Genomic DNA, 26,582 nt, shown 5'->3' with positions numbered 1-26,582 from the left:
TCCGTTAATAAGAGTAGATCAGCAATTGCGGCAGAGTGTTTCAAGGCCGATCTACAGTTGAGGAGGGTGCATTTGAGACGAGGTGTGATGCGGGTGGTAGATTGTTCTAGCGAGAGAGGGACTTTTCTGAGGTTATTGGGGATGGAGAATCTGCTGTTTAGTGTGGGGGGTCTAAGGGGATTTGAGTGTATCGTGGGAATGTTGAGGTGTGGGGTGGTTATGTGATTTTGGGGGGCTGGGTCGTAGGAGCGTAGAAGGGTGAGTGTCACGGTCAGAAGTAGAGTTGTGGGTGCGACGGGGGCGGTTGTTGCGATTGCTAGCTGGGAGTGAGTTCAGGTTGAGGGAGAGTTGAGTGAGAGAGTTAGTCGGAAGGGTGGGGGACCCGTTGGGCGGGGAGGTGTAGTTGTGTGAGGGGGGGTTGTAGGGGCGACGAGGGAGACGGGGGCAGTTTCTGCACCTATGGGCAGTAGTTGACGCCCGGTTTGGGGCGTGTTGAGTGGGGGAGCCAGCTGGAGGGCAAGGGGACAAGTTGGGAGGGGGGGTGGGTGCTGGGTGCATGGGGTGGGTGGCGAGTAGTTCCTTGATGTTGTGTATGTCTTCTTTGATCTGAGTGAGGGTGGCCATGATGATGTCCATCGTGGGGTAGGTGGTGGAGGTGGTGGAGGTGGGGGCGGCAGTCGGAGGTGAATGGTTGACCAGGGAATTCGTGTGCAGGTGGAAGCAAGGGCTGGTGTACGAGGAGGTATGCGTTGTGTTAGTGTACGGGAAGGTGTTAGGGAGGGGAGATGTTTTGGGCGGGAGGGGTGTGGATGAGGTAGGGAGGAGGTTGGTGGTAAGAGTGAGGGCATTGGTGGTAGGCGGGGGGGTCAGGGTGTATGCTGGGAGATTGAAAGTCGTGGTTGGGGAGCAGGAAGGGTAATGGGGGCTGAGAGTAGGAGGGGAAATGGGATAGGGGATGGTCCTGTTGTGGGGAGGGGGAGTTAAATTAAGAGAGGAGGTGTGTTCTGCGTGGTTGGCTAGAGGGTAATGGGGACTGAGAATGGGGAGGGATGACGGGGGGGGATTCGTCGCATTGCATGTTGTCCTGGTGCTGGACTAGGTTAGGAGTGTTGTGTGTGAGAGCTGTGCTGTTAGGGGTGAGCGGAGTAATGATGCCCGCTGTAGGTGTGAGAGGAGTGTTGATGGTATGTGTGGAGGTCTGGGGGTTGGTAAAAGGGGTGGGGGTGTGAGTGGAGTATGTGGGGGAGCGCTCTGTGTCTGTGTTTGAGGCGTGTGTTACAACTGCATGGTGCTGAACTGGGATAGAGTGGTTGTGGGTGAGAGATGGGCAATCAGAGGTGGTAGGTGTGACCCTCATTGAGGGGTATGTGGCTGTGAGGTCATGGTCGGTGGGACTGGAGGGGATATGAGTGTTGGACTGCGGATGGGAGAGGTGCTCTTTGAAGGTGGGGAACAGGTTGTCTAGCAGTTCCAGGTTCCTGTCTGTGGATTGAGCTAGAATAATCCCGTTATTGTAAATGGTGATGGTGGCTCTGCCTGGAAAGAGTTGGGATGATGTGATGGAGAGAGTTAGGCTGTGAGCGGATTTCCTGGTGGAGGAGACGGTGAGTAGGGTGAAGAACGCTTTTCTCCATTGCGCTCTGCGTGTAGTATGGAATAGGATATCAGTGTTCAGGGATCCATTGACCGGTGAAAAGTAGGTGTCAGCAAAGGGCGTTTCAGGGTGTGACCTCAGGAAGTTGTGTTTAAAGCGTTTAGCGGCTTTTTTGGCGAGTGACGGTGGGTAGTTGATTTTATATGTGTGATTGTCGATAGGATCCATGTTGCGAAGATGGTTTAGGAGGGAATGGGGGAATGTAGAATAGTGGTACACATGTGCGGGAAAACAAGTACATACAGTAGGTTACACAGTGCAAGAGTATTACTACTGATCAATCAGCATAGCCCACATGTAAGAGTGTGCATAGGAACATATACATACAGTAAGTTATAGAGTGGCACTAGTGATCAATCAACATAGCCAGGATATACGAGTGTGCAGCATAGCAAATACATACGATATAACACATTAGAGCAAATATATAAGGCATTACAAAGTACCAAAGCGAAGTAAAATACTGGGAAAGGGTACAGATACACGTATCAAGTTACATGGCTCAAAAGTGACCCTAAGGGGCAGAAGTGACACTAGTGATCAACCAGGGATGAATGGCTCAAGAGTGGCCCTAGGGTGCAGAGGTGACACTCGCGTGCAACCAGAGATATATGGGATAGTAGTGGTGCCTTAGAGGGAAGAGTGAAAATTGATGCAGGTTGAGTAGCTGTGCAATAGTGCAGGATACATTAGTAGTAAATTAAGTATGAGGTAGCAGTCTGTGCAAACAGGAGGGAGAAAGTAGGAATAGGAAGGTTATATAAGGTGAATATTAAGTATGAGGTAGCAATCTGTGCATAACAGGAGAGAGAGGTAGGAACGGGAGTAGTTTACGGAAATGTGCAGAGTAGTGCAGAATATAAGTGCAAGTGGAATACTGATAGAGTATAGAGATAGGATCCAGATACAACAATTAACGTGCGTCAAAACGCGAGAATCTAAAGTGACATTGGCTGTCAAACCAATAGTATGAGGTAGCAATCTGTGCATTTACAAATGTTCAAACATACAGGTAATAGTGGCACTCGTGAGGAACCCAAATATATGAGGTAGTAATCTGTGCGTTACAAATGTTCAAAATACCAGTATAGGTATAATGCTGCAATGATATGCATACACTCTGTCATATATAAGGTAGCGATCTGTGCATTACAAAAGATCAGGATAAGGCTAGGAGTGTAATACTGCAATAATAGGCAGACATTCTTTCATATATGAGGTAGCAATCTGCACTAAACAATGTTCAAACTATAGGTAGAAGTATAATACTATGATCATAGGCTGGCATTCTTCCCACAAGTCTAAAACACTATAGTCCAATAGAGACTAGTCTAAAATGGCCGACAAATAGTTCAAATCGAGACAGTAGTCCTCTGTTTGTTGCTGTGCAGGCAGGGGAGATAGGGATATTAGTCCTCTGTTTGTTGCTATTACTTTGAGCACAGGGGAGGAGATTCCACTTTCTGTTTAAGTAAGCAGAGCTCAAGGATAGCTGGGAGGAATTCTTATCTCTGTGTGGGGGAGTTAAGCTGAGGGGCCACGTGGACAACAGAGGTAAGGGGGGGATTTATTACTACAGTTTTATGGCCCCAGCCATTTTGAACAAAGGAGTTAGATTTTTTTGAAAGAGAGCAGGCGGGTGGGAGAAGTAAATACCTTAAGTTTCTGTGAGTCTGTAAATGTAAATGTAAATGCATAGGCATTTATATAGCGCGCTACTTACCCGGAGGGTCCCAATATTGCCAGTAGAGTTTTACAGAGGCACTGCTTTAGCCCATGATTGGCTCAATCCCTTCCGCTTCGTCGATGTATGTGGCTGTATGTACTGTGTGATCTTGATCTCAAAAACAGGGCTCCCAGCCTGTATTATTCTGATGAGCAGCTCAGCCAATTGCCAGGTATGCCCCTTCAGCTCCTGCTAGCTCACTTCACTCGCTCGCTCCTATTGAAAGAGTTAGTTTTTGAAGTTGAGCTGTGCTTAGCTCTCGCAGGTCTGCTTTGAGATATTGTGACCCCACTGTGTTAGCCAGCAACTAGTGATCAGCGTCGCTCTCAGTCCTCCAGACCGCTAGTATTCCTCTGCTGCGGTGTGGGAGGGGGGGGGGGGGTTGCGTTGTCATGTCCCGGTGCTGATTTCCGTGTCTTTTGCTGCCGTCGGGATGTGTTCCTTGCTTCATGTACCTTGCTTCATGTAGTGAGAGGGGTCCTGTGTTCCTCCCGTTTTGGTCCTGGTCCCAGCTGTCCGCTCGGATTCCTCTGCTGCGGCGGGAGGTGGGGTAGGGTCCGGTGTTCTTCCCGCTTTAGTCCAGGTGCCAGCTTGGATTCCTCTGCTGCGGCGGGAGGTGGGGTAGGGTCCGGTGTTCTTCCTGCTTTAGTCCAGGTGCCAGCTCGGATTCCTCTGTTGCGGCGGGAGGTGGGAGGGAGGGGGGGGGGGGGGGGGGGGGGGGGGGGGCTCCGTTGTTCCCGGTGGTCCTCCTACCGATCTCCGGGCTGTGACCAGAGTCCTGTAGGGTGCTCCGTTGTTGTAGCCTCGACCCCCTTCGGTCCCAGAGTATCCGTTCAGAAACTAACCCCTAGCTCACGATCCCCTAGCTCCCGATCTCCGCATCTGCCTCTTTTCGGGGGTGGGAGAGGGGTCCGGTGTGCGTTCCGTATGTGCTGGCTGTGGAGGATATCGGGTGGCGATTACCAGCTTCCCGAGCCTCTCTCAGCCCTCCGCTGTCCCTTGGGCTACTCTGCTGTGGTGCGGTCCGTTTCCAACGTTGTTCCGTGTCCCAGGGCTTTCTCAGCTCTCCGTTCCTGCAGGGACTTCTCTGTTGTGGAGCTGGCGGGTCACAACGGTGTCCAAGACGTTACTCCTGTAACTCTTATTGCTGGAAGGATCGCTGGCCGCTGCTAACAGGGATATACCCGGTTAAGGGATCCCAAGCGCGGGGAGCTCCTTCGGGAAGCTCCTACCAGGCGGCCATCTTGCTTGCCAGTGCATAAAGTAAAAAGTCAACATGGCACACATCCCTGTGTGCCATGCCTACAATAAATATAACTAAATATTTTTGATACAAAAAAATTGGTCAGAGTTCAGTCTTTGAGTGTGTGACATAATTTCTTGCCCGAGTTTGTACATTAAATGCTTAACCTTGCCCTCGGATAAAGCCTTACTGCTCGCCCACACTACCACAAATAGAGAGTAAGGTGCTAGCTACTTTTACCTCTGCTTACCTTGGGGTTCTACTGGACGCTCTGTACATACTATACCAAAAAGAGGTATAGTGTGCAGAGCCAACTTCCTACACTCAATTACCAGGCAAAAAGTGGGAGCTAACAATGTCAAAAGAGGCACTTTCTCACAGGACACCTATGCCAATACATCTGCACGAATTGCTTTGTGGATGGAGAAATCACTCCAAATGTTCTACGGGGAATACAAGCCACACTTTGAGCTAAAAAAGGGACTCTAGTGACAGAGCAGTGTACTGCATGATATCAGGACAGACTCCAGATACCCTCTGTAGGAGAGTAGGGTCTGCAATCCTATGATCACCCAGATTTTTTGCTTTTGTTTCACTGGTTTACGACTTTCTCTGGCTGTGGGCCTGCCAATCAGACCCACAGCCTGGCTGTTCTCTTTCTAAATTACGATATGTGCCCTAGGTGCATTTACCAATTGGTACTGGGCCACCTTATCAGACCCCGTAACGCAGGGCATAGGTGTACCCAGGGCCGCCAGGGACTGCAGCATGTATTATGCCACCCCTGGCTGGCCTCCTAAATTTGACACAACTGGCTGCACGACAGCTGGGGCGAAGTCGTGTAATCACCCTTCGCTTTAGGTATAGTAGCTCTATATCTAACCATACAATGGACACCCGAGTCCCTATCAGTCACTCCTATGGCAGGCCTTAACAATCCTGAAGGCAGAGTGCGTGGGCTCGTGTGAGCTAGGTTCAGGCCGGAGCCGAGCCCGGTTGCAGCTTGCGGAATCAAGACCCAATGGCTGTTCCATGATAACGCGTACCACATCGGTAACTTCGGTGTCGCGTTATCAAAACATGTCGAGTAAGGTGTCATACGAATCGGGATGCGGCCCCCTCACCAATTCTGGCGACGAGGTTAGCATTCCGCCCTTCTAGAGGGACACGACATGTACGTAACTGTGAACCCCGGTTAAAGTTAACTAAAGCCTCAGCTCCACAAAATGGATGCTGCCACCACAGACACGAGTCTGACCTCCTGCTGCTGGGAGTCCTTCCAGCGAGGAGAGCTTGGACAAAGGGTTTCCTGTCGAGGGCGGTGTTCGCACCGTCCCAGACAGGGTTTGTGTATTCTGGGTAGGTAGGGCTTTTGCGAGAAGGTGACTGCGGAGTGGCACCCCGGTGCTCACTACGCATCTGCCGGCCAGAACCAGTTCCAGGGGCGCCAGCCCTGGCCTGGGGAAAGCCCGGCAGGGGAGAGGGGTGTAACTACCCCCCTTCCTGGTCCCACCCTTAGGGCAGGACCTAGTCATGTACCCACCCCTTTCTTTAGAATAAAGGCCGGAGCGGGGACCCTTCCAAATTAGATCATCTTTGAATCAAGAACTACTTTCTACGAAAGGACACTCAAGACTCTTCTCAAGATTTCTCCCTTGTGACTAAGGAGTAGTCACCCTGCATCAGCGGGCACCATCTAAGAACTCTGCGGTTTGCTGTAAGTCCTTCCTCAAGGAATCCGACGGCCCAGCTCGACGAGAACCGGCTTCCCTGGCACCTCTGACCTCTACCCACGTCATCAGCTCAGCTGTGATCTGTGGGTGCGACGAGACCTCGAGGGACCGGCCATCATCAGAACCTGCACGCTCTTAAACCAGCACGACCATCGAAGCGATTCCCTGGTGAGTGCTCTGGGGTCCGAGAAGCCCCGACCCTGAGCCGCTCTAGCACCGAAGTGCAGTCTCCCAGCATCTCCACGATCTGCGTGGGGCCCTTCTGCTCGCTGCTCAGCCCGTTGTCTGGTCACTAGCCGCTGGCTTGTGCCCTTCCTTGACGACGACCGACAAACAACTCTGCTGGTCTGGTTGCTCCAGACTGGCCCTTGCTTCCATCTTTGCGAGGAGCACCCCGGACCCTCCTGGTCCACTCAAGACGCCATCTTAGGCCCACCACGTGGCCCTGAGATTTGCCAAGGCTTGTTGCCCCATCCTGGGCCCAGCGACGCCGACAGCATCATTCTTCGTGGGACAGCTCGCACCTCCACCGTGGTCGCCGACAACGCCTCCTGGTCCGTGAGACTGCAGAGCCTAGCGTCGCCCACTCACCTAGTCGAGGTGACGGCCAACCGGTGCCCTCCTGGTACCCTCTGACTACTGGCTAGTAGTACGAACTTGGTCCCCTCTGCTTTCAGGTGTCATCAATCTTTGATCCAGGCTTGGATCTCTACGAACTATTCATCACTGGTCGCCGGCCAGCAACTCCTTTTCTTCCGGCTCCTGGCTCGTCAGCGAAGACCCCGACGCCTGTAAGACTTGTGCAGCCGCAGCCCTCGTGGCTAGGTAACTCGGCATTTCGGTGCCTGCATAGCCTCTTTACTCTAGGGTCCTGAGTCCCTCGCTTCCGACTTGCCTTATCGGGTCCGCCCGAGACCTTAAACTTTCCGTGTCCTCGGACACTTGTTTTAATTGTGCACTTGAAGTATTTTCCTAAGAGATTTGGTTTGTGCTTAGTACCCTGTCCTCATAAAGAGTACAGGGCTGTTGTGATTCTTAATAAATATCCTGTTTATTTTCATAACACTTGTGTGGTGTCCTTTCACTTGGTGTTCAAGGGGTACATGTGTGGTAAACAGCTGGCTTAACACGCCCTCTCGAGTCTTTAGCCTTAGACTGCTCGTATCCACGCTACTAGGATAGCTGGTCTATAGGTTGACTTACAACCAAACACCATAAGGGTCGTTGGAACGATACATAGCGGTCGCTAGAATAGCGAACGTTGCATATCGGGCCAACTTCTCACACCCTCGACCTACATACTAGTGTTGAGGCACTCTTGACAGGGGACTCTGGATTCTATGCCTGTAGAATCAAGGGAACTCCTATAGATACAACAGACTTCTCCATGCCCAGTGAAATTTCTTAGTAAAGCTCATACCAAGCTTCAAATGTTTGTTAACAATGTATCTTTTGGCAACAAATGGCAACTGTGATTTGGAATCGTCACTAGAAAATCTAGAAGTGATTCAGTTGTCAAGCTGGACAGAGAAAAGCAATAAATGGCTCTGCTGTTACCAAACCACTAGGATTTGGGGTCAGAAAAGGATTAACAAACTTTAATGACTGATAAGGTTTAGACCTGTAAAACTTCAACTTTTATATGCATATATTTAGAAGTGAAAATTAAGCACCAAGTTATATCTCGTCACAATATTACTTAAAGAAACTCCTAAAAATTATTTGTGCACTAGAAGAGTGCATCTTCATACTATTATTACAAATTAAAGAGGAATAAAGATCAATATGCAGGAGGTTTCAAATAAGTCACAACAAGGAACATAATTTTGACAACCCTTAATACCAGCCACTTTATTTTCCCCCATTGAAAAAATCTAAGCAAATATTTTAGAAGACAACTTACAGCCACAGGTTTTGTCTTCTCCCAATCAGTCAGTAAATCTATTGATCGACTTTCCACTGCACGGTCCTCTTGAACAATTTTCATTTGCAGATTTGCCACCTGTTGCTGAATGGCAGAATCCTTTCGCCGCATTATGTCGTTGAAGGCGCCCCACTCGCCTTCAATGTTGTCAATATACAGCCACGAAGAGGGGAACTGGAATCGCTGCTTTTCAAGCAATCGTTGACCATTGCGATAAAGCTTAAAGGAAACAAAGAAAATGAAGTTTTTCCAGAGACCAGAAAAACCGAATTCACATTGCTTTGATAAAATCAGAAAGAGAGCAACATTGTTAGTCTTGTGAAGGAGAGCAACCACATTCCCAATGTAAAAACATACATGCAAGTTTAATGAAAAAATAGATTTACATATTTTCCCAATGTACTATCAAAGAAAAAACCGTATTCTTGGACTGTTTTGCCACCCGTGAACTGACGTTCGGTAGAGAATCCAGAATCTGCATAATATGCCTCTCTTTAAACTTTTTTTCAAGGATTTACTCACTACTAACAATCTTCAAAAGTGAAGGTTTCCAAATTTGACCTGAACTAGCGTAGGATACAACTGCCACTCCTACAACTGTTATAAAATGCAGAGACTACCAATGAAGTGTAAGGAACTAAACTGATGTTTGGAATTGAATCTCAGAAGCAAAAAAGTGCTTGAATATTCTGCTTAGTGGGCTCATCATCTTTTTAACTGAATGGTTAATTAGCCATAAACTGAGTGACAGTACAGAGTTTAACCCCTCCACCTCCTGCATTATTCCTTGACTGCTTGCCTTCACTAATCTAACACAGTCAAGTGACTGTAAGGAATCATTCGGCTATCCAACTAGTCAGTACCTGTGACACCGGAAGTACCCATACACGATATTGCCCCGTACCCTCACAATACTGCCTAGTAACCACAGACAGCCAAAGAAAATGCAATTCACAAGTAGCACCACTCTCAAACTTTGTGGGCATGGCATAAGCTGTACAACAGGACGCCAAATTTAAAATCCATGACCTCCACCACAAAACATGAGTGCATTTTGCAAAATGCCAGATTTTAAATATTTAAATATGAATCTGACACATTCAAAGATCACATTCAGTCTTCGAAGCCCCCGTACTGCATTCCCCATAGCTTTTGCAATCCAAAAGACAACTTCCAAGGCTGAAAAGAAAAAAGCCACATAAATCTAAATGCCCACGAACAATTGCACAGCTCCAAGCATGTGCTGGAATATTGACCTCTCTGCACAGAAAAGAGCTGAAAGTGTTGATTACAGCATCAATATTTATGTAAACTGTATCATTACCCACTGCCAATGCATGTGGGACATAAGTGTTGGTACTCAAGAGTTAAGACAGCGTGCAAATGTCTGCCATCATTAAAAGATAAATAATCTGAAGGAAAATGTCATTTATTATTAATAAAAAGTTCTGCAGCATTAAAGAACAAGTTACTACAGTTGATAATGCCTTATCGGGTAGAGAGAACATCTAGCAGCACATTCCTTACCTTTGAATTCCTCAGGCATCCGACTAGATACCTAAGATTTTTGTGCCAGTAGGAGGTGTCGGTTGGCTCCAAGTGGAGTCATTGCGTCATCCGTGCCGGAAGTGAAGTCCACGTCACTTTATATAGATGCCTCCTCGGAGCACTGACATCAGTTACTTTTCACGACTTTCCACGCCAGAAGCGCAGAGCCATTAAGTGCACGGACACTGCTGTGTCCAAACTAGAAAAAAGTCTACAGAGCAGGAGAATGGGTGGGTTTGTTGGTGAGGAATCTACGGCCAGATGTCTCTACCAGATAAGGCATTACCGAAGGTAAGTAACTCATTCATCTGATAGAGTCTTCTAGCGGCAAATTCCTTACCATTGAATAAATACTGAAGAAATATCATCTCCAGAGGTGGATCTGCGGACATAGTTTGACTCAGATGTCCTGCAAGACCGAACGGGCGTAGTGCCTGTCCCTGTGGACCGGACTGTCCAGGCAGTAATGCTTTGTAAACATGTGGAGGCGGGCTAGCTCAGTGGTAACAGCCTTAGATCTATTGGAATGGGCTCTTAAGCCTTCAGGAGGCTGCTTCTTTGCCAGTGCATAGCAGACATTAATGCAGAGAACGATCCATCGAGAGATGGTCCGTTTCTGCACCACCCAACATTCCTTAGCACCAACATACCCCAAGAAGAGATAATCATCCACCTGGAACTCTCGTGTGCAATCAAGGTAGAATGACAACACTCTTTTTCGGTCCAGAAGGTGGAGTTGCTCCTCTTCTTTAGAGAGAAGTGGAGGAGCGTAGCCAGTGGGCAAGATGTTAGATTGGCCCACATGAAATATTGTTACCACTTTCAGTAGGAAAGTGGCCCTAGTGAGAAGCACCACTCGGTCAGGAAAAACAGAGAGGAAGGGAGGCTTGGATGATAAAGCCTGCAGCTCACTCACAGTGGCTGATGTAATGGCCACAAGAAAGGCTGCTTTGATGGTGAGCAGCCTGAGGGGACAATTGTGTAAAGCCTCGAAGGGAGCACACATCAGAAAAGTGAGAACCAAATTGAGGTCCCACGAGGCATAATGAAAGTGGAAGGTGGAACCATACGTATAAGACTTTTTAGAAACCTATGTACAATTAGATTTGAATGATGGTTGCTCAGGCAGCCGCAAGAAGGCAGAGAAGGCAGAAAGATACCCTTTGAGTGCCCAGAGCAGAGCCCTGCTGGGCAAGGGTCAAAATAAAAAGTAAAATATCAGAAAGGGAGGCAGAAAGAGGGTCAATAGACTTTTCTGAACAATATGCCAGAACATTACAGAATTCGGAAGGAAGGTCGAAAGCTATTAACAGCGGCCACTTAATCTCCAGGCAATAAGTTGACAGGTTCGGGTGGAGGATCCTCCGCTGCAGCCGAGACAGATATTCCTCCGAAGGGGCGATCTGATCGGATGATCGTGGGTCATATTAAGAAGCTTGGTATACAAGACTCTCCGTGCCTAGTCTGGAGTCCCAAGGATGACTTGGGTCTGGTTGTTCCTGATCTTCTTGAGAGCTTTGGGCAGGAGTAGCATGGGCGGAAAGGTCAACAGGAGGCCTGCGCTCCACTCGAGATGAAAAGTAGTTTGGAACGAGAGCCACATTAGAAATTCCAGTGGGCCAAACGGCTGACATTGCGTGTTCCCGGCGGAGGTGAACAGATCTAACCAAGGCTCTTCCCACTGTTGAAAGAGACCTTGCCTCACCTTTGGGTGGAGGCTCATTAGTGCTCCGCTAGGCATTGAAAGCGGAGTTCATCCATCCTGGCATACAAAGAACCTTTCAGGTTTTGAACCATCAGGGAAACGCCCTGCTGTTCCAGCCATGTCCAGAGACGCAGGGCTTCTTGACAAAGTGTTAATCCCCCCCTCCCCCCTTCCCCCCACACCATCCTGTTTGTTGAAGTACCACTTGGCTGTGGTGTTGTCCAGTAACACTTGTATCAGCTTTTCTCTGATGGATGGTAGAAAGGGTTTCAATGTAAATCTATTCGCTCCGAGCTTAAGAGGTTGATATGGAGTCTGGATTCAGCCAGAGAGTATAATACTCTGATCTCCACCTCTCCAAGGTGGTCGCCCTATCCCAGAAATGGATAGGGCAGTTCGTTAACCACCATTGCAGGTCCTTTGCAGTTTGCTCCGAGATCTGGACTATGTCGGAGGGATTTACACCAGATGCTGCGCCCACTGGAACTCCAGGTCCCACAGCACCTCTCCCAGATGACCTCCCCAATCCAAAAACAATGCATCTGTCATGACCATCAGCTCAGGCTGGGGTAGGGAGAGGGGTCCACCACTGGTCCAACTGCAGTCTAACACACACCAATTAAGATATTTAGCAGTCTCCTCCGAAAAAGTAATTGAAACAGAGAGGTTTCTCTTATGCTAGGCCCACTGAACCTTCAGATAGTGAAGCACAGCCTTCATACGCAATCTGGTGCAGTCCACCAACAGGACACCAAAAGGCCAAGAAGTCTGTCAGACCTTCTGAGACTGAGGATGAAAAATTGGAAACATAGCCTGAAAGTCCTGGACTTGCTGAGTTGGTGGGAAGGTTCAAAATTACAAATCTACACCATATTTAGAATAGCACAAACTAACAGGAGCCTCTTCAAAAGAGTTGTGTGACTTCAGCACATTGATCACAAACCTCAAGATGCGGGGAGGTTTGCAGTCTTCTGGAGGTGATCCCCGATGAGGGGAGGACACCTTCAGCAACCAGTCATCGAAATATAGGAAGACTGGTATTCTCAACCTTAGAAGATGTGTAGCCACCATCACCAGCTTTTGAGAACACCAGAGGGCCACTCGCAAGGCCAAAGGGAAGCACAGAAAACTGGAAATGCTTGTGATCCACCTGGAACTGCAGGTAACACCTGTTTATACTGCAGGACGAAGATCTGGAAATAGGAGTCCTGCAAATTTACCACCACATCCAGATGCCGAAATCAAGGGCAGATGGAACTTGAGCATCTTAATCTGGTCCTTATTTTTTATTTTATTTTTTGGGGGGAAAGTTCAGAAGGAGAAGATCTACAATAAGACAAAGTCTTCTGTCCTTTTTCTGCACCCGGAAATACCACAAGAGTGCGTCTAGACCACATTTCCAATGCAGGGACTATCTTAAAGTCCCCCTTGTCCAAAAGAGTCTGAACTTCTCTCTATTGGATGGACAAGTGGTCTTCAAGATGTCACTGTGGTGTAGGTGGTACATGTGGAAGGATGGAGAGAACAAATAGAGCTCATCCATCCTTAAGAATTTGCAGCACCCATCTGTCAGATGTGATGCGCTGCCACTCGTGGAGGTACAAAGAGATGGACATGTGCCACTAATAGTAAGCTAGACCACATTTCCAATGCAGGGACTATCTTAAAGTCCCCCTTGTCCAAAAGAGTCTGAACTTCTCTCTATTGGATGGACAAGTGGTCTTCAAGATGTCACTGTGGTGTAGGTGGTACATGTGGAAGGATGGAGAGAACAAATAGAGCTCATCCATCCTTAAGAATTTGCAGCACCCATCTGTCAGATGTGATGCGCTGCCACTCGTGGAGGTACAAAGAGATGGACATGTGCCACTAATAGTAAGCTAAAGGGTTTTTTGAGCATCACCGGGTGACTGGTTAGTATGCTGCCCCTGATGGCATGAAGACGGTCATCCGGATCCCCGACCTCAAAAGGACTCGCGGTTCTGTTGCTTCGGAGGTGGGCATTGGTGTCTCCTCTGTTGGAAGCCCTGAAAAGATTGAAACTGCTGGGGATACTGCTGCATGGGTGCAGATAGGCAGAGGGAGTGCGTTGTGGCTCTGCTCTCTTTAAAGTCCTCTAGGGTTCTGTCCGCTTTGTGCCATCAAATGACATGTCCATAAGTGACAACTGGATGTCATTGAAAATGTCAGTTGATCTTATACATGCATGGCACCAAAGCTCAACGCTGGACATGACTGCTCTACCCAAGCAGTTGACAGTGTCCAAGACCATCCCTTATTTTGCAGCATGTGGTCAGTCTTAAATGATCTGCACCAGATTAGCACGAAATCGTTCGGGGACTGTGGGCAAGATCTCACTTACCAGGTTTCATGTTCCATAACACATGTGATTGATAACACCCAGAAAGAAACTTGACATTTATGGAGCTTCCAGGCGCTTTGATTCTTTAACAGGGATATAGATAGAAATGAATGTATATGTAATCTCCTTATGTAGGCTTGAACTACAAGGCTCTGGGGCACAGGAGGAAAGGCTGGGGGCCTCCTCAGATCCTTGGGGCCAAAGGCACCCCAGAGGGAATAGGAAGGGTGCCAAATATAAGGTGCCAAATACAAGTAAAATGCCCCTTTAAAAGGCTTCGACCAGTTGTAGCAGCTGTGATTGACCCAGGAATTCAGGGAGGATCGGGTAGAGCAGAGGGATCAGTTCCATGGCGTGGGAGGCACCTCGACATAGACATTCTTTTCCTGATGACTGGTGAGTTTTTCCTTGGATTTTGACATAACTGAAGACTAGGTATGGGAAGATTACCTCCCTCGAGAGCATCCTTGAGAGCGAGAACGCAACTGCATTCTAAACTGCAAGCGAGAGTGGCTCTTGCGCACATTCAGACATTGTCCCATATAGCTCTCTGGTTTGCCCTTGCACAATCCCCGCACAATGCGACAATGCCAAACACCAGAGACAAACCTGGTGACGGTGTCACAGACATCTGTGACAGTCCCTGTAAGATTTATATCCTGTAGTTCTGGTGGGAGGGGGGGGGCAGTTCTGCACACTGTAAAAAAATATATATATTTTAAAAATCAGAAATGTTCATGTCACCGACAAAAAAATTGAAAGCTGACCGCGAATCAGAGATGAATGCGCAGAAAGAAACCAACAGTCTTCAACGCGCAGGTGTGGAGGTAATATATGGCTAAGGTGTCATTTCCAGGGTGTGACCGAGTTGACTTGTAGCTGTACAAGGCCACCTACTGTTGCAAGGGAATAGCTTAGAAAACTCTGGATCCAGTCTGGCACCTGGAGGGTATTTGCAAGTTGAGGAATCTTCAGTTAGAAGTATCCATTAGAAGTCCCAAGTTAGTAAATTCATCATGAAAACTAGTTATAAGGAGAACGCCTACCAAAGCAAAAATTATGAATGGTGCATCAAATCTCCGAAATAGCAGCAACATATTTTTGGGGATCTAAATTATATTGTTTAGTTATCGATGTTTTAAGTGTAGGATTTAGTTTATTGGAAGGGAACTCTGCAAGTCAAAGTCCTTTGAAGTGCAAGACACATTAATGGCCACACAAACTAGAAATTGGTTAAATGTAACTCTGCGCAATGTAACTTTTTAATTGAGGCAAACAACACGATTTATTTTGAATATCAACATGCATTTTATACGCATTTTTTTAGCCAAAGAAAAGGTGCTGCGGATTCTATTAGATACCTGGGTATCCACATTCATCTGGATACCGCTTCAGTTATTCGCCTCAACTACGGTTCCGCAATTGATGCATTGGAAACACAAGTCACCCGATGGTTTGGCTTGCCCCCGTCCATGGCGGGAAGACTTGCAATCATTAAAATGATTGTTTTGCCCCGGTTTCTGTATTTTTTTAATAATATTCCTGTTCCTTTAACTAAAATCTTCTTTACGCAACTTCGCTCGAATTTGATTTGCTTGGTCTTGGGAGTCAAGACTATTCCCCCCACCACCTGGTTCCATCCGGACGCACGTATTCCGTATTTGAGACCAGAGGAGGATCTTTTTCTCCAGAGACAGCTTCTTACGAATCTTCCTACCGGTTTCCCTCGGGACCCCTGTGACATCCAAACGATTTCCACCACCTGCTGGGCTTGGATTAGATTGCGTAGACTTCTGGGATTAGATCTTTTATATTCCCCCGCCTTGCCCCTGCCTAACACCTCCTTTTTCCCCATTACTGGCGAGACTTTGGTAGAACGCACGCTGGCGAAGTTCAACCTATGCACCCTCGGTGACTTGTTCCCGGATGGGCATATATTCTCATCGACGGAAGAAGCTCGGTTTAGCGATCGCTCCTTAGTGGACACTTTCATTTTTACCCAGTTACGCTCTGCTTTGAGAGCTGAGTTTTCCTCCTTTCCTCTGGCGCCGACTGAATTCCCTCCCCTCACCTTGTTGATTCAAAGCCCAAACAATGCACACCTGATTTCAAAGCCCAAACAATGCACACCTGATTTCCAAATTGTACAAACAGTGTAGTACGCTCAAACCAATAGATGACTCCAGGCTGCTTGGGAGGGGGACTTGGGGGGACCCATCTCTGATGACCAGTGGGCATATTGCTGCAGTGCCACGACAGACGTTTCTTTGAATAGTCGTCATAAGTTGCTTCATTTCAAATTCCTTCGACTGATGTGTTTCACCCCGGCCCATGCACACAGGATTGACAATGCTAGGCCTCACCACTGTCATAAATGTCTTGCCCCCTTTGCTGAGTTTGCACATTTATCCTGGACTTGCCCTAAAATACACCAATATTGGCTTGACATCCATTCCGCCCTGGGTGATATGTTATCCATGCCGCTCCTTCCTTTACCTGAGATCGCCCTGTTGGGTTATGTATTAAACTTTCCTAAGACGGTTCGCCGCCTGGCGGCATTGGGCTTCCTTTTGGCTAAACGAGAGATTGCATTACTGTGGGGCAGTAGACGTGCCCCTACTCTCCGCTCCTGGTTAAACATTCTGGCGTTTTGCAATGTGAATTGCGAGGAATTTAGCACTTTACTCCCCACTTCTTCCAGACCTGTCGACATTTGGGGCCCATACAGAGAGTACATATCCAGACGCCAAATAACACACGAGTCTCCGGCGCAATCAGGCATTACCCCTACCGGAGTGAGGTAGCTCCCTTTAGACTCACGTTGAGTAGCGAAGTGAGGATCGCTTCACATTCAGTTGGCCTTTGGTTTTTGTTCCTATCTGTAGTTGTTGACTTCACAAATGTCACAGGATTGTTTTATTCATTATATGTATTATTTTGTTTATTGTCGGTGCATATGTGTCACATCACCTTATTTCTTCTTTTTGTCAATATGATTCGTATTTATATTGCTATTGAATTGTCCTCTTTTTGCAAAATCATCCAAATTGTCATTTCATGTTCTCATATTGCAGTCTCATTGTTATTTATTTTTATTTTCATGCAAAAATGGGAAATAAAATAAAAATATATATATAAAAACTGCAAACATCCATAAAAAAAAGAAGAAAAGGTACTGCTTTACTTTAATGAATTACAGAAATTTCAAATAAAAGTCTGCAGATAATGTATAAATGTTTACAAATTCTGCAGCCAAAGATTTTGTTCTAGTGTGAGCCAAATAATGTGTGCATTTGCTGCATTAAAAGTTCCAAATCGCATTCCAGCTTTTTGAACCCAGCACTTTGTAAGGTTAACCAAAATTGCACAAAATTTGTTTTAGCAGCTGAATATGGCTACTGCAAGTTAAATTCTTAATTGCATTAGTTGTCAAAATTCGTTAACACATACCTCAACTTGCTTCTCAAACTGCTTGATTTTTCGCTTCAGAGACTGCACGTATGTAATAAATGTCACTGCGTCAGAAGTACTTGCAGTATCCACAGAGTGTTGCTCCAATTCTTGTCGTGACTATCAAAGAAAACATACATCAAAATTCATATGTATAAATAAGGAAATCCAACATCCTAAAAGAAACAAGTTTTTACTTACCTTGGAGATTTGTGAATGGAACTCAGTCATGTTCTGCCCAAGCATCTGTCCGAATTTGCTTAGAACTTCTTTATGCCAAGAATCGTATTTCAGATTTACTTTTGATTGCACCTAAATGGAAATAAAATCAGGTTATGGCTTTGACCAAAATCAAACTAACAGTTCTATTAATTCAAAAGTACTTATTCTGCCAATTGTATGTAAAAGGATCAGTAAACTAATTCCACCCACCCACCCAATGCTCCAAATATGTGCATTAGGTCCCTTCATTCATGAAGTGTAGGCATCACAACTGGCACCCACCCTACTCTGGATGACAGGCTCCCTGTCTCCAGTGGTTCTTAGCACACCTACACCCAGGATGTCATAAGGATGGAGACTCCGAAATACAAAAAAACTATCCAATAGGCATTCCCTGCCTGCCGCATTCCCTGCCTGCCGCATCACTATCTTAACACTATGACCTCAATAATTAATGAAGTCGCACCCCTGCAACTAAAAAAAGCCACCACAAAAATGTCCAATCCCTGGTACGACGGGAGTCTCAATGACGATAGACGCGCCATGCGAATGGCAGAGCGCACCTGGAGATCAGCTCCCTCCGCTTTGAACCTAAAACACCTGAAGAAAAGGAGAAACGCCTACTTCAGGAAAATAAAACGATCAAAATCAGACTTCTTCAGCCGTCAGCTTGACCAAGCCAAAAATCGTCCGAGAAAGCTGTTTGAGCTTATCCGAACACAATCCAAAGAACAACCCCAACATCTCAACACTGTGTGCGAAGCTCCCTCCTGTGAGGACTTCGCCTCCTTCTTTATCCAAAAAACTGACAACATAAAGAATGACCTCCTCATAGACGCAAGCCTCTATCCCAAACCCCACCGCATAGCACCCACGACACCAAAAAACAATGCCACCTGGTCAACCTTTCTCACCTACACGGAGGAAGAAATTGGCAAACTGCTCAGCACTCTGAAACCATCCAATCACCTCACGGACCCCCTTCCTGCCAACGCTGTCAAAGTCCTTACCCCGTCGCTCCTTCCACTCTGGACCAAAATCATTAACAGCTCACTTCAACAAGGGATCATTCCCGACTCCCTCAAAGTTGGTCAAGTCACACCTTTGCTAAAGAAACCTACAGCTGACCCCTCTGACCTAAACAACTACCGTCCCATTACCAACATTCCGACTCTTGCCAAACTACTGGAAAAATGCGCACAAACACAATTAACTAAACACATTACTCAGTTTGATCTCCTCAACTCTCATCAATCAGGCTTCCGAGCAAATCACAGTACTGAAACTGCTATGACTCACATAATCGACGACGCCCTCCAAATCCTAGATCATAACGATACTTGCCTCCTCATCCTCCTTGATCTCTCCTCTGCATTCGACACTGTCAAACATGAGAGCTTAATCGAACTACTAAACACGAGAATGGGCCTATCTGGAACTGTGCTCAAATGGTTCACGTCCTTTTTGCATAACAGGTCGCAGAAATTCAAGAGCAACAACTTGATGTCTGCACCAAGACCTGTATCGCTAGGCGTACCACAAGGATCCTCCCTATCCCCAACCTTGTTCAACCTAGTTATGGAACCTCTCACCACCTTGTTGCAAGAATCCAATGTACACTTCCACATGTATGCTGACGACACTCAAATCTATCTCAAACTACAATCACCCAAAGACATTACGCTCTTGAACTCAACGATCAGAAGCACCCAATCGTGGTTGGCCGCCAATCATCTGAAACTCAATGCCCTTAAAACAGAGTTCCTTCTGATCTCACCACCCGCGAAGAGCGCTACCGCACAAATGTGGCTTAAAGACCTAACGGCACTCAATGTCCAACCCACCATCGTGGACTCAGCGAAATCTTTGGGCATAACACTTGACACCAATCTCAGCATGCAGGAACACATCAACAAAGCAACTAAGGGAGCGAACTACCAAATCAACACCCTTAGGAAACTTAAACCTTTCCTTCCAACCAAGGACTTCCAAACTGCGGTACAATCGCTAGTCATACCTCGAATAGAATACGGCAGCACCGCCCTCTGCGGTCTCCCCCGAGCCACTACGGCACCCATCAGAGCCTCTCTAAACGCCGCAGCGAGACTTATCACTGGATCAAAAAAACACTCACACATTTCCCCTGACTTCAAATCCCTGAATTGGCTGCCGTTTGAAGCCAGAATACACCTGAAAATCGCTTGTCTGACGCACAAGGCTGTCCACCTGAGCTCACCTACATACCTTGCTCAGAAGCTGACGATTTCAGGAGGTTCCAGAAACACTAGAGGTACAAATAATCTTTTGCTAAAGCCTAAAAGATTCCGCAAGGAAAAAACCTATAAACGCTCCTTCTCAGGAATGGCTCCCAGGATTTGGAACTCGCTCCCCCCTGAAACCAGGCTCATCTCCTCTACTATACTTTTCAAGAAAGAAGTAAAAGCGATCCTCATGGCTAAATACACTTGAACCACTACTGGAGATAAACTACAAAGACTTGATACTCATCTGTACTACTTGTCGAACACTCTGTATTGTTATTTCGTTTCTGAAATTACCTATTGATTGTTTTATGTTATCACCTCAATGTACCTTTAACATGACTGATGTATCTGCGTATACATGCTCCCCCCTCTGTAAAGCGCTCTGATATCTGCGAAGATCTTGTTCGCGCTATATAAAACTTTCAAAATAAAATAAATAAAATGAAGAGAGAGGGTAGAACATCATTTTATCCAACAGGACTGAACCTACCCTTATTCATTCTTCGAAAAGAGCTGAAGGAAAAGCATTTTAAAGAACATTACACCGCAACACATAAAACAATCCACCTCTGCTCTGAGCCTAGTACTTTAACCTAAATTAACTGTGATTGTATCTTTGCCGTAAACATAGTTCAGTGCTCTGCTGCCTATCTGGTAGGCCCACACGATAATAGAACATATGTTCAACGAAGGGGTAGAAAACGTGTTCGCCATAGTAACATTTTAAGCATTTTTGGCCCCAATAAAAAGTCTTGGAGAGGGATGCCAGGTAAGGCGAAACACCCAGGTTAGTTTGGCTGAACTTATATAGAGTTTATCCATTCTTGTAGACTGTTATATTGAAACATGTTTGGCATTTCTATCCTTGGTAAGCAATCTCAGAAATACGCTATTGGTTTGTGATCTAATTTCTTGAAAGGATAAAAGATTATGTGCATTGGTGAAAATAACATTTCCAGTGTAAGTTAAGGTTGTGGTTCCTGCACTAATTACTTTTTAATTAACAACTGTATGCTTAGATATTCTCTTATGACTGAAAAGACATGCAGACCTACAAAGTTGATGACAAACTAAAATAAAAATAATCTACCTTTCCGTAATCGATGATAACAGGACCAAACTCTTTTCTGGTTTCTGCGTTATCAAATGTTGCTCTGGCCTTCCTGATCTGAACAAGCAGGGACTGCCATTTATTCAAATCTTCACCAAGTCGGTTGTAGATGTTTTCAGCTTGCATATCCCATAAGCACTGATATTGGAGCCAAACCTGTACATGGAGAAAAGGGAAACATTTACTAGAAACAAGTGCCAAAAGATGCATAAGCATTTAAAAAGCCCATGTATAATCAGTCGGGCATTGGTTGTCTTGCTAGTCAAAATATTTGGAAAAATTTGCAGCCAGAGAAGAACAACATTTAGATGAAAACATCAGCTGCAATCACAGGGTGCATGGTCTCAGATTAGGAGTTTCAAATTCCTCAAAAGACAAACTTTTAATTTAAAAAGAGCTGGCAGCCTTAAAAGAATCATGTGAAAGGCACCAGTTCACAATGGTTCCGATCTAAAAAAAAATTCTCCCAGACAACAGGGGAATACTCAAAAGGATAATTGGAGGTGTTCAACGCAGAAAGGCCTAGAAACCCAGCCAGAAAAAGAACACAAGTCCATCCATAAGTAATACTAAGCCGAAATAAATGGGGCATTTTACCCTGATAGTCAACAGGATATTTTAAACAACAAATAAAGTTAGACAAAAATAAAGTACTATTTCCAGACTACAGGGGAAACAGCATATTGAATCAAAGTCAATAGTAGATTAAGTAAAACAAATATTAAAAACAGTACAATATTAACTGAACCAAACTCTTTAGATATATATTTTATCAGTCCCCATTGATCTGAACATGAAATTAGAAACTTACCAGAAAAGGCAACTGGGAAATAGATGCCAGTGACTGTTCTAAAGGGACTTGTTTTTAGGTAGAGAAATTTTAGCTCCCAATGGGGGGCCATCATTTTAGGCTCCCACTATTACAGCACGGGATGCTTAGAATTAGGGAATTTGTAAGTGACATAATTAGATGTCCGGGGACATAAATGAAAAGGGGCTCATGCCTCCAACTGCTTCCTGGTATAATAGAAAAAAACGTAAAACAGAACAGAACAGATATTGAGATATCCTGATCCATATATTCAACATTTAGATGCGAAATGGCTTTATATCTCCACATCTATTCTCAAAGAGTGCACTTAACTAAAGTCTGAGGAGACTTTAAAGAGAAAAGGCACCCCAAACATGAGGGGTGCCATCTTATGATTTCCTAATTTTAGGAGAGGTCTGATTTATCCCAAGTTATAGAAACAGGAATTCACAGCAATACAAAAATTTAAAGAACTTCTTGTAGCTGACATTTATCAAATGGAGTTACACATATAACCTGCCATTGAAGAACCTGATCGTAAATGCAATACCTGTTGTACAGAACAAAAATTGGCAAAATCATTTGCAGCAAATGTGTGGAAATTAAAATTCCTAGTGCAACATCCACAATTTTATTTACCTTTACATACTGCTCCACTTCTGTAACAATACCCATGACGGCAGCATAAGCTTCCTCCAGACCTGCAGGCCCGTCTGGCATTCTAGTAAGAGCATTCCGGTAATACTTCTCTTCTTCAGAGAGTTCATAATGAACGCCAACCTGTTTAAACGACAACATGTAAGTGTTTATTTACTTTGTAACAGCACAAGTAGGAACCTCGGATTCCTCCAGCCAGTCATTCACTAATAACTCTTAAAGTAGTCTGAACACTGCCAAATTCATTTTTTACAGCTCATGATAGGGTAGTTCTTTAGCAAGAAGTCACTGCCCTAACACCACTGGTCCCTCAAAGTTCCCTTGTTGTAGTAAAACAGGTTTGAGTTATTTTTCAGTTTCATTTTTTTTACCAAAAAAAAAGAATGCAACTTTTTTTGTTTCTGAATGCAGAACTGCAAGTAGCAGCGTGCAAAAGGATGCAAGTCAGAAAATTATACCTACCTGAACAGATTACTCTTGACATAGGATAACCAAGAACCCTATTTATAGAAAACAGTTGAGTAACCGACAAGTGCAAATTAATTCGGCTATAAACCTGTGCATGGCACATTTCATATTTGACAGCAAATCAACCATTGAAGGGCCATCAAAGAGGGAAATATCAGTAAAAAAACAAAAATATAAGATGAGCCCCATACTCCGAACACTTAGTCAAGAAGTGATGGCAAAGTGTGAATGTACACTTTAAAAACAAAATATTTGCACATATTAATTTGTCTTGGGTGCGCAAATAATTGAAATTAGGATGCCCAGTTGGTACCAGTTGATGGAAAATGGGTGAATTTTCTTAGCATACTGCATTTTTCTTAATAGAAGATACAGAACACCAATTTGAGCAAATAAAAAGCTAGAAATTAAAATTGTGCATGTACAAGTAGGCAAGCATATTTAGTGAGCTCTAAAGTCCATCACCATTATATAATAAGGAAAAAAATATTAATGCCTCAAACTTCCAATAAGTCAAAGGAATCACCTAAACCACAACCTAACAAACGGAGTACTCCTCTTAAATGGAATGCTCACCTGATATCTTTGGCTCTGAATTCGGGGAAGGGCGAGTATTACCATCTTCCAGGAGAACATTTCTTGGTACAACTTGTATCTGCAGTCTTCGATTGGTGGATTTAAATAAATCACCTGGTTAGTTATCCTCAGTTCATGAACAATATTCTGCAAGGAAAAAAAGTTTGAAGAAAGAGTTCATATATTTGTCTGAGCTAATGAATAAAACCCATTTTCCATTATTAAATACCTCCAATAATGCCACATTAGTTTGAATAGATGAGCTTTCATTAGAAGGTTAAAATGTGAAATTCTATAAATAAAGCAGAAAGACACCAATCTTCTTAAAAAATACCGACCACCCTCAGCTGAAATATAAGGCAGCCTGACAATGGGAATGGTAGCATCATAATGAATTAAACAGAATAAAAAACAAGGGAAGAGATTCCAATTTGTAGCACTTGACTTTTATGGTGTACAACCTACACTCGCAAGACTTAAATCTGATCTGTAAGCAGAACGTTTGAGCAATTTCCACCTAACATTTACTGCATTTCAATGTTTTATGGAGAAAGGGGATTAAGTATTTTGTGAAGGTCAAGGAGATAGAAACCAGATGTCATATAGTATACTGTTTGCTCCCTCAAGTAAATGCCATCAAAACTCTTGGGCTGAGGCTAAGAGGTCATAATTAATTTACTTCTTTAAGTACTGTGTATCTATTTATGGCAAGATACCATAGGACGACCTCACACTTTCCAATGTCGGATCTGTGTAGCTACTTTAAATCCTTAGAGGATATGATAGTACTGGCTCTATCAAGGACATCAAAAAAATCAGTGACAGAAAGCTTGTATAAAGCATGTTTGCATCCAATACCATATAACTGATCATTCGATCATTCTACTCTCACAGGCCAAGTTCCATCATTACCCCTATAGAACAACACCTCTTCCACATTCTCTCATGAAACCCTTTGATGCACTAGCATGAGCCACTTCCAGCTACTTAAGTTATGTGGTTGCTATGAAAAACGTCCACCACGGCCATATAGGCACCATCCATTCCAGATTTCACTAGTAATTCCACAATGTACAGTCAACTAGCATGGTGAAATAGCATCTCACGGAAGTAGGGTGCCATCTTCCACTCTGAGGTACTGTGAAGATACTTAAAACTCAAAAGTATTCTACTACTACTTCTACTACTAAAGAGTGCTCGTATAGTTAATAGTATAGACCACCTACTCATACCAGGTTACTGGTTATCTAGTGGTAGTAGATCAGTAGTAAATAGATGAAGTATTTGTTTACCATCTCTGGTAGGTTTATTTCTGTCCAATCCAGCATAAAGTCAGCTTCAACCCATAACTGGTCCCAGTTATAGGAAAGTCCTCCTTTTTGCATGGCTGCGCAGCACTTTTTGCTGAGGTTGATGCTCTTTGACCAAGTGCGCCCTGTGTTCCTGCCAACTATGTACACAGGACCTATGTTCTGTCACTAAAACTGTACTGTTGCAACCCAATTGAAAAATCTCTAGCCACATGCAAGTACCTAGTAAAAGGTACCATGGGTACCAAGGGCACTGCAACCAGGGATGGCCTCTAAGGGCTGCGGTATATATTGTGCCACCCTTAGAATCCCTGTGCCTGTCTCTGGACCTGCACAAACACATGCGTGCACACACACACCTGCACACACACCTGCACTCACACCCTTCTCTTGCTGGCTGCGTGTTTTGGTGCAGAGAAAAGTGAAGAGTCGACATGGCACACATCCCTGCGTGCCATGTGTACAATCCACTCCCTATGGCATAGGTAAGCCACTCCTCCAGCTGGGTTCACTATACCACTGGCGAGGGTACAGGTGTATAAGCTCTGTACCCCTACTGTGTCCACGTCCAATCCAAAACATTGTAAGTGCAGTAAAACCATAACGAGTATTCAGTCTGGGAATTTGTCATTACGAACTTCACAGCACCGTAATTGCTTTACTGAAATATGGGAAGTTTGATATGTAAATGTAAATTGATACTTGTATAGCGCACTACTCACCCGCAAGGGTCTCAAGGCGCTTGTACGAATACCGCTGTGGAACCCATCCTGGCTTTCCCTGTGAGGCGTCCACTCCTGGGCACCCCCAAGGTGGAGGCCAGGCATCCTTAGCGTTGTGGGGGCCGTTGTGGAGATTAAGCAAGCTATTGCCCAGAGTTGCAGAGTGGGACTCCATGATTGGAATAGGCACCGAGGCAAGAATGATCAGGTCCGTGGAATTTTGAGCCCAAGACCCGCTGAGGCGGGGAATTGAACCCTGGTCCCGGGCTAGACCTCTGCCTCAGGGTCTGCCGCTCTAATCATTGAGCCTCACTTCTCAGCACATTAAACCCACACTAATGCCAGTGTGGGAATTAATGCCAACTGCACAGAGGGGATCTTAGAGATGCCCCTGAAAAACGACCTAACTAGTGTCCTGGATAACTGGTTGATCGCCAGCTGCCACCCACAGGCATGTTTCTGGGCCCTGGGTCGAGAAACTCCCGCTCTCAGGGTCCTGAAAGAGAAAGTTACTTACCTGTAACTTCAGTTATCCAGTATTGGTATCTTTCATAGATTCACATGCTTAGAATCATCCCCGCCGACGAGGTGGGAGTCTCACGGTATAATAAAACATATACATTATAGTCCTAATAACATTACACAATAGGCTTTTATGGGCGGCAAAGTCACTACATTAGCCTATCTCAGTCCTTTTGCAAAAAGAACCAAACTTGGAAGACAGCCGAACAGGCTGCAGCACCCTGTTAGAACCTTCCAAAGAGAGAAAAAACCCTCCTATTTTCGTAGCACCAGTGACAGTAAGTATGCCATAATGATAAGGTAAGCCTCTCCGGGGAGGAGGGTGGGTGGTATGTGAATCTATGAAAGATACCAATACTGGATAAGGAATATGCTACTTACCAATATGCATCTGTTCTTGGCATAGAGGGCTGCAGGGTGGAGAAATAATGCACCCAGATCCCAAACAACTGAACCTAGCAATCTGGCTCCTGAGGTCTTAGAATTTGAATACTTAAATTTACCTCCAAACTATGGAAATTATTGAACAAGCAAGACGTCCCACCACCAGAGCCTGCTATGCAGCAAAGTGGAA

At 45.3% G+C, this 26,582-nt stretch overlaps 1 protein-coding gene across 1 annotated transcript in view; it reads right to left on the bottom strand.

Annotated features, from left to right (window-relative positions):
- DYNC1H1 (dynein cytoplasmic 1 heavy chain 1) overlaps nt 1–26,582 on the bottom strand; it is a 1,654,074-nt gene that overhangs the window by 1,499,709 nt on the left and 127,783 nt on the right. The window contains exons 11-16 of the mRNA XM_086937823.1: nt 23,455–23,601; nt 22,393–22,533; nt 20,922–21,098; nt 17,547–17,657; nt 17,346–17,465; nt 8,260–8,499 (exon numbers count right to left, since the gene is read on the bottom strand). Coding sequence (XP_086793949.1) covers nt 8,260–8,499; nt 17,346–17,465; nt 17,547–17,657; nt 20,922–21,098; nt 22,393–22,533; nt 23,455–23,601 — 936 coding nt within the window. The remainder of the gene's footprint in view (nt 1–8,259; nt 8,500–17,345; nt 17,466–17,546; nt 17,658–20,921; nt 21,099–22,392; nt 22,534–23,454; nt 23,602–26,582) is intronic.

Source organism: Lissotriton vulgaris, chromosome 9 (genome assembly GCF_964263255.1).
Source record: "Lissotriton vulgaris chromosome 9, aLisVul1.2, whole genome shotgun sequence".
Classification (NCBI taxonomy): domain Eukaryota; kingdom Metazoa; phylum Chordata; class Amphibia; order Caudata; family Salamandridae; genus Lissotriton; species Lissotriton vulgaris.
Note: the sequence above shows the minus strand (reverse complement) of the source record. Positions and strands in the feature narration are given on the sequence as shown.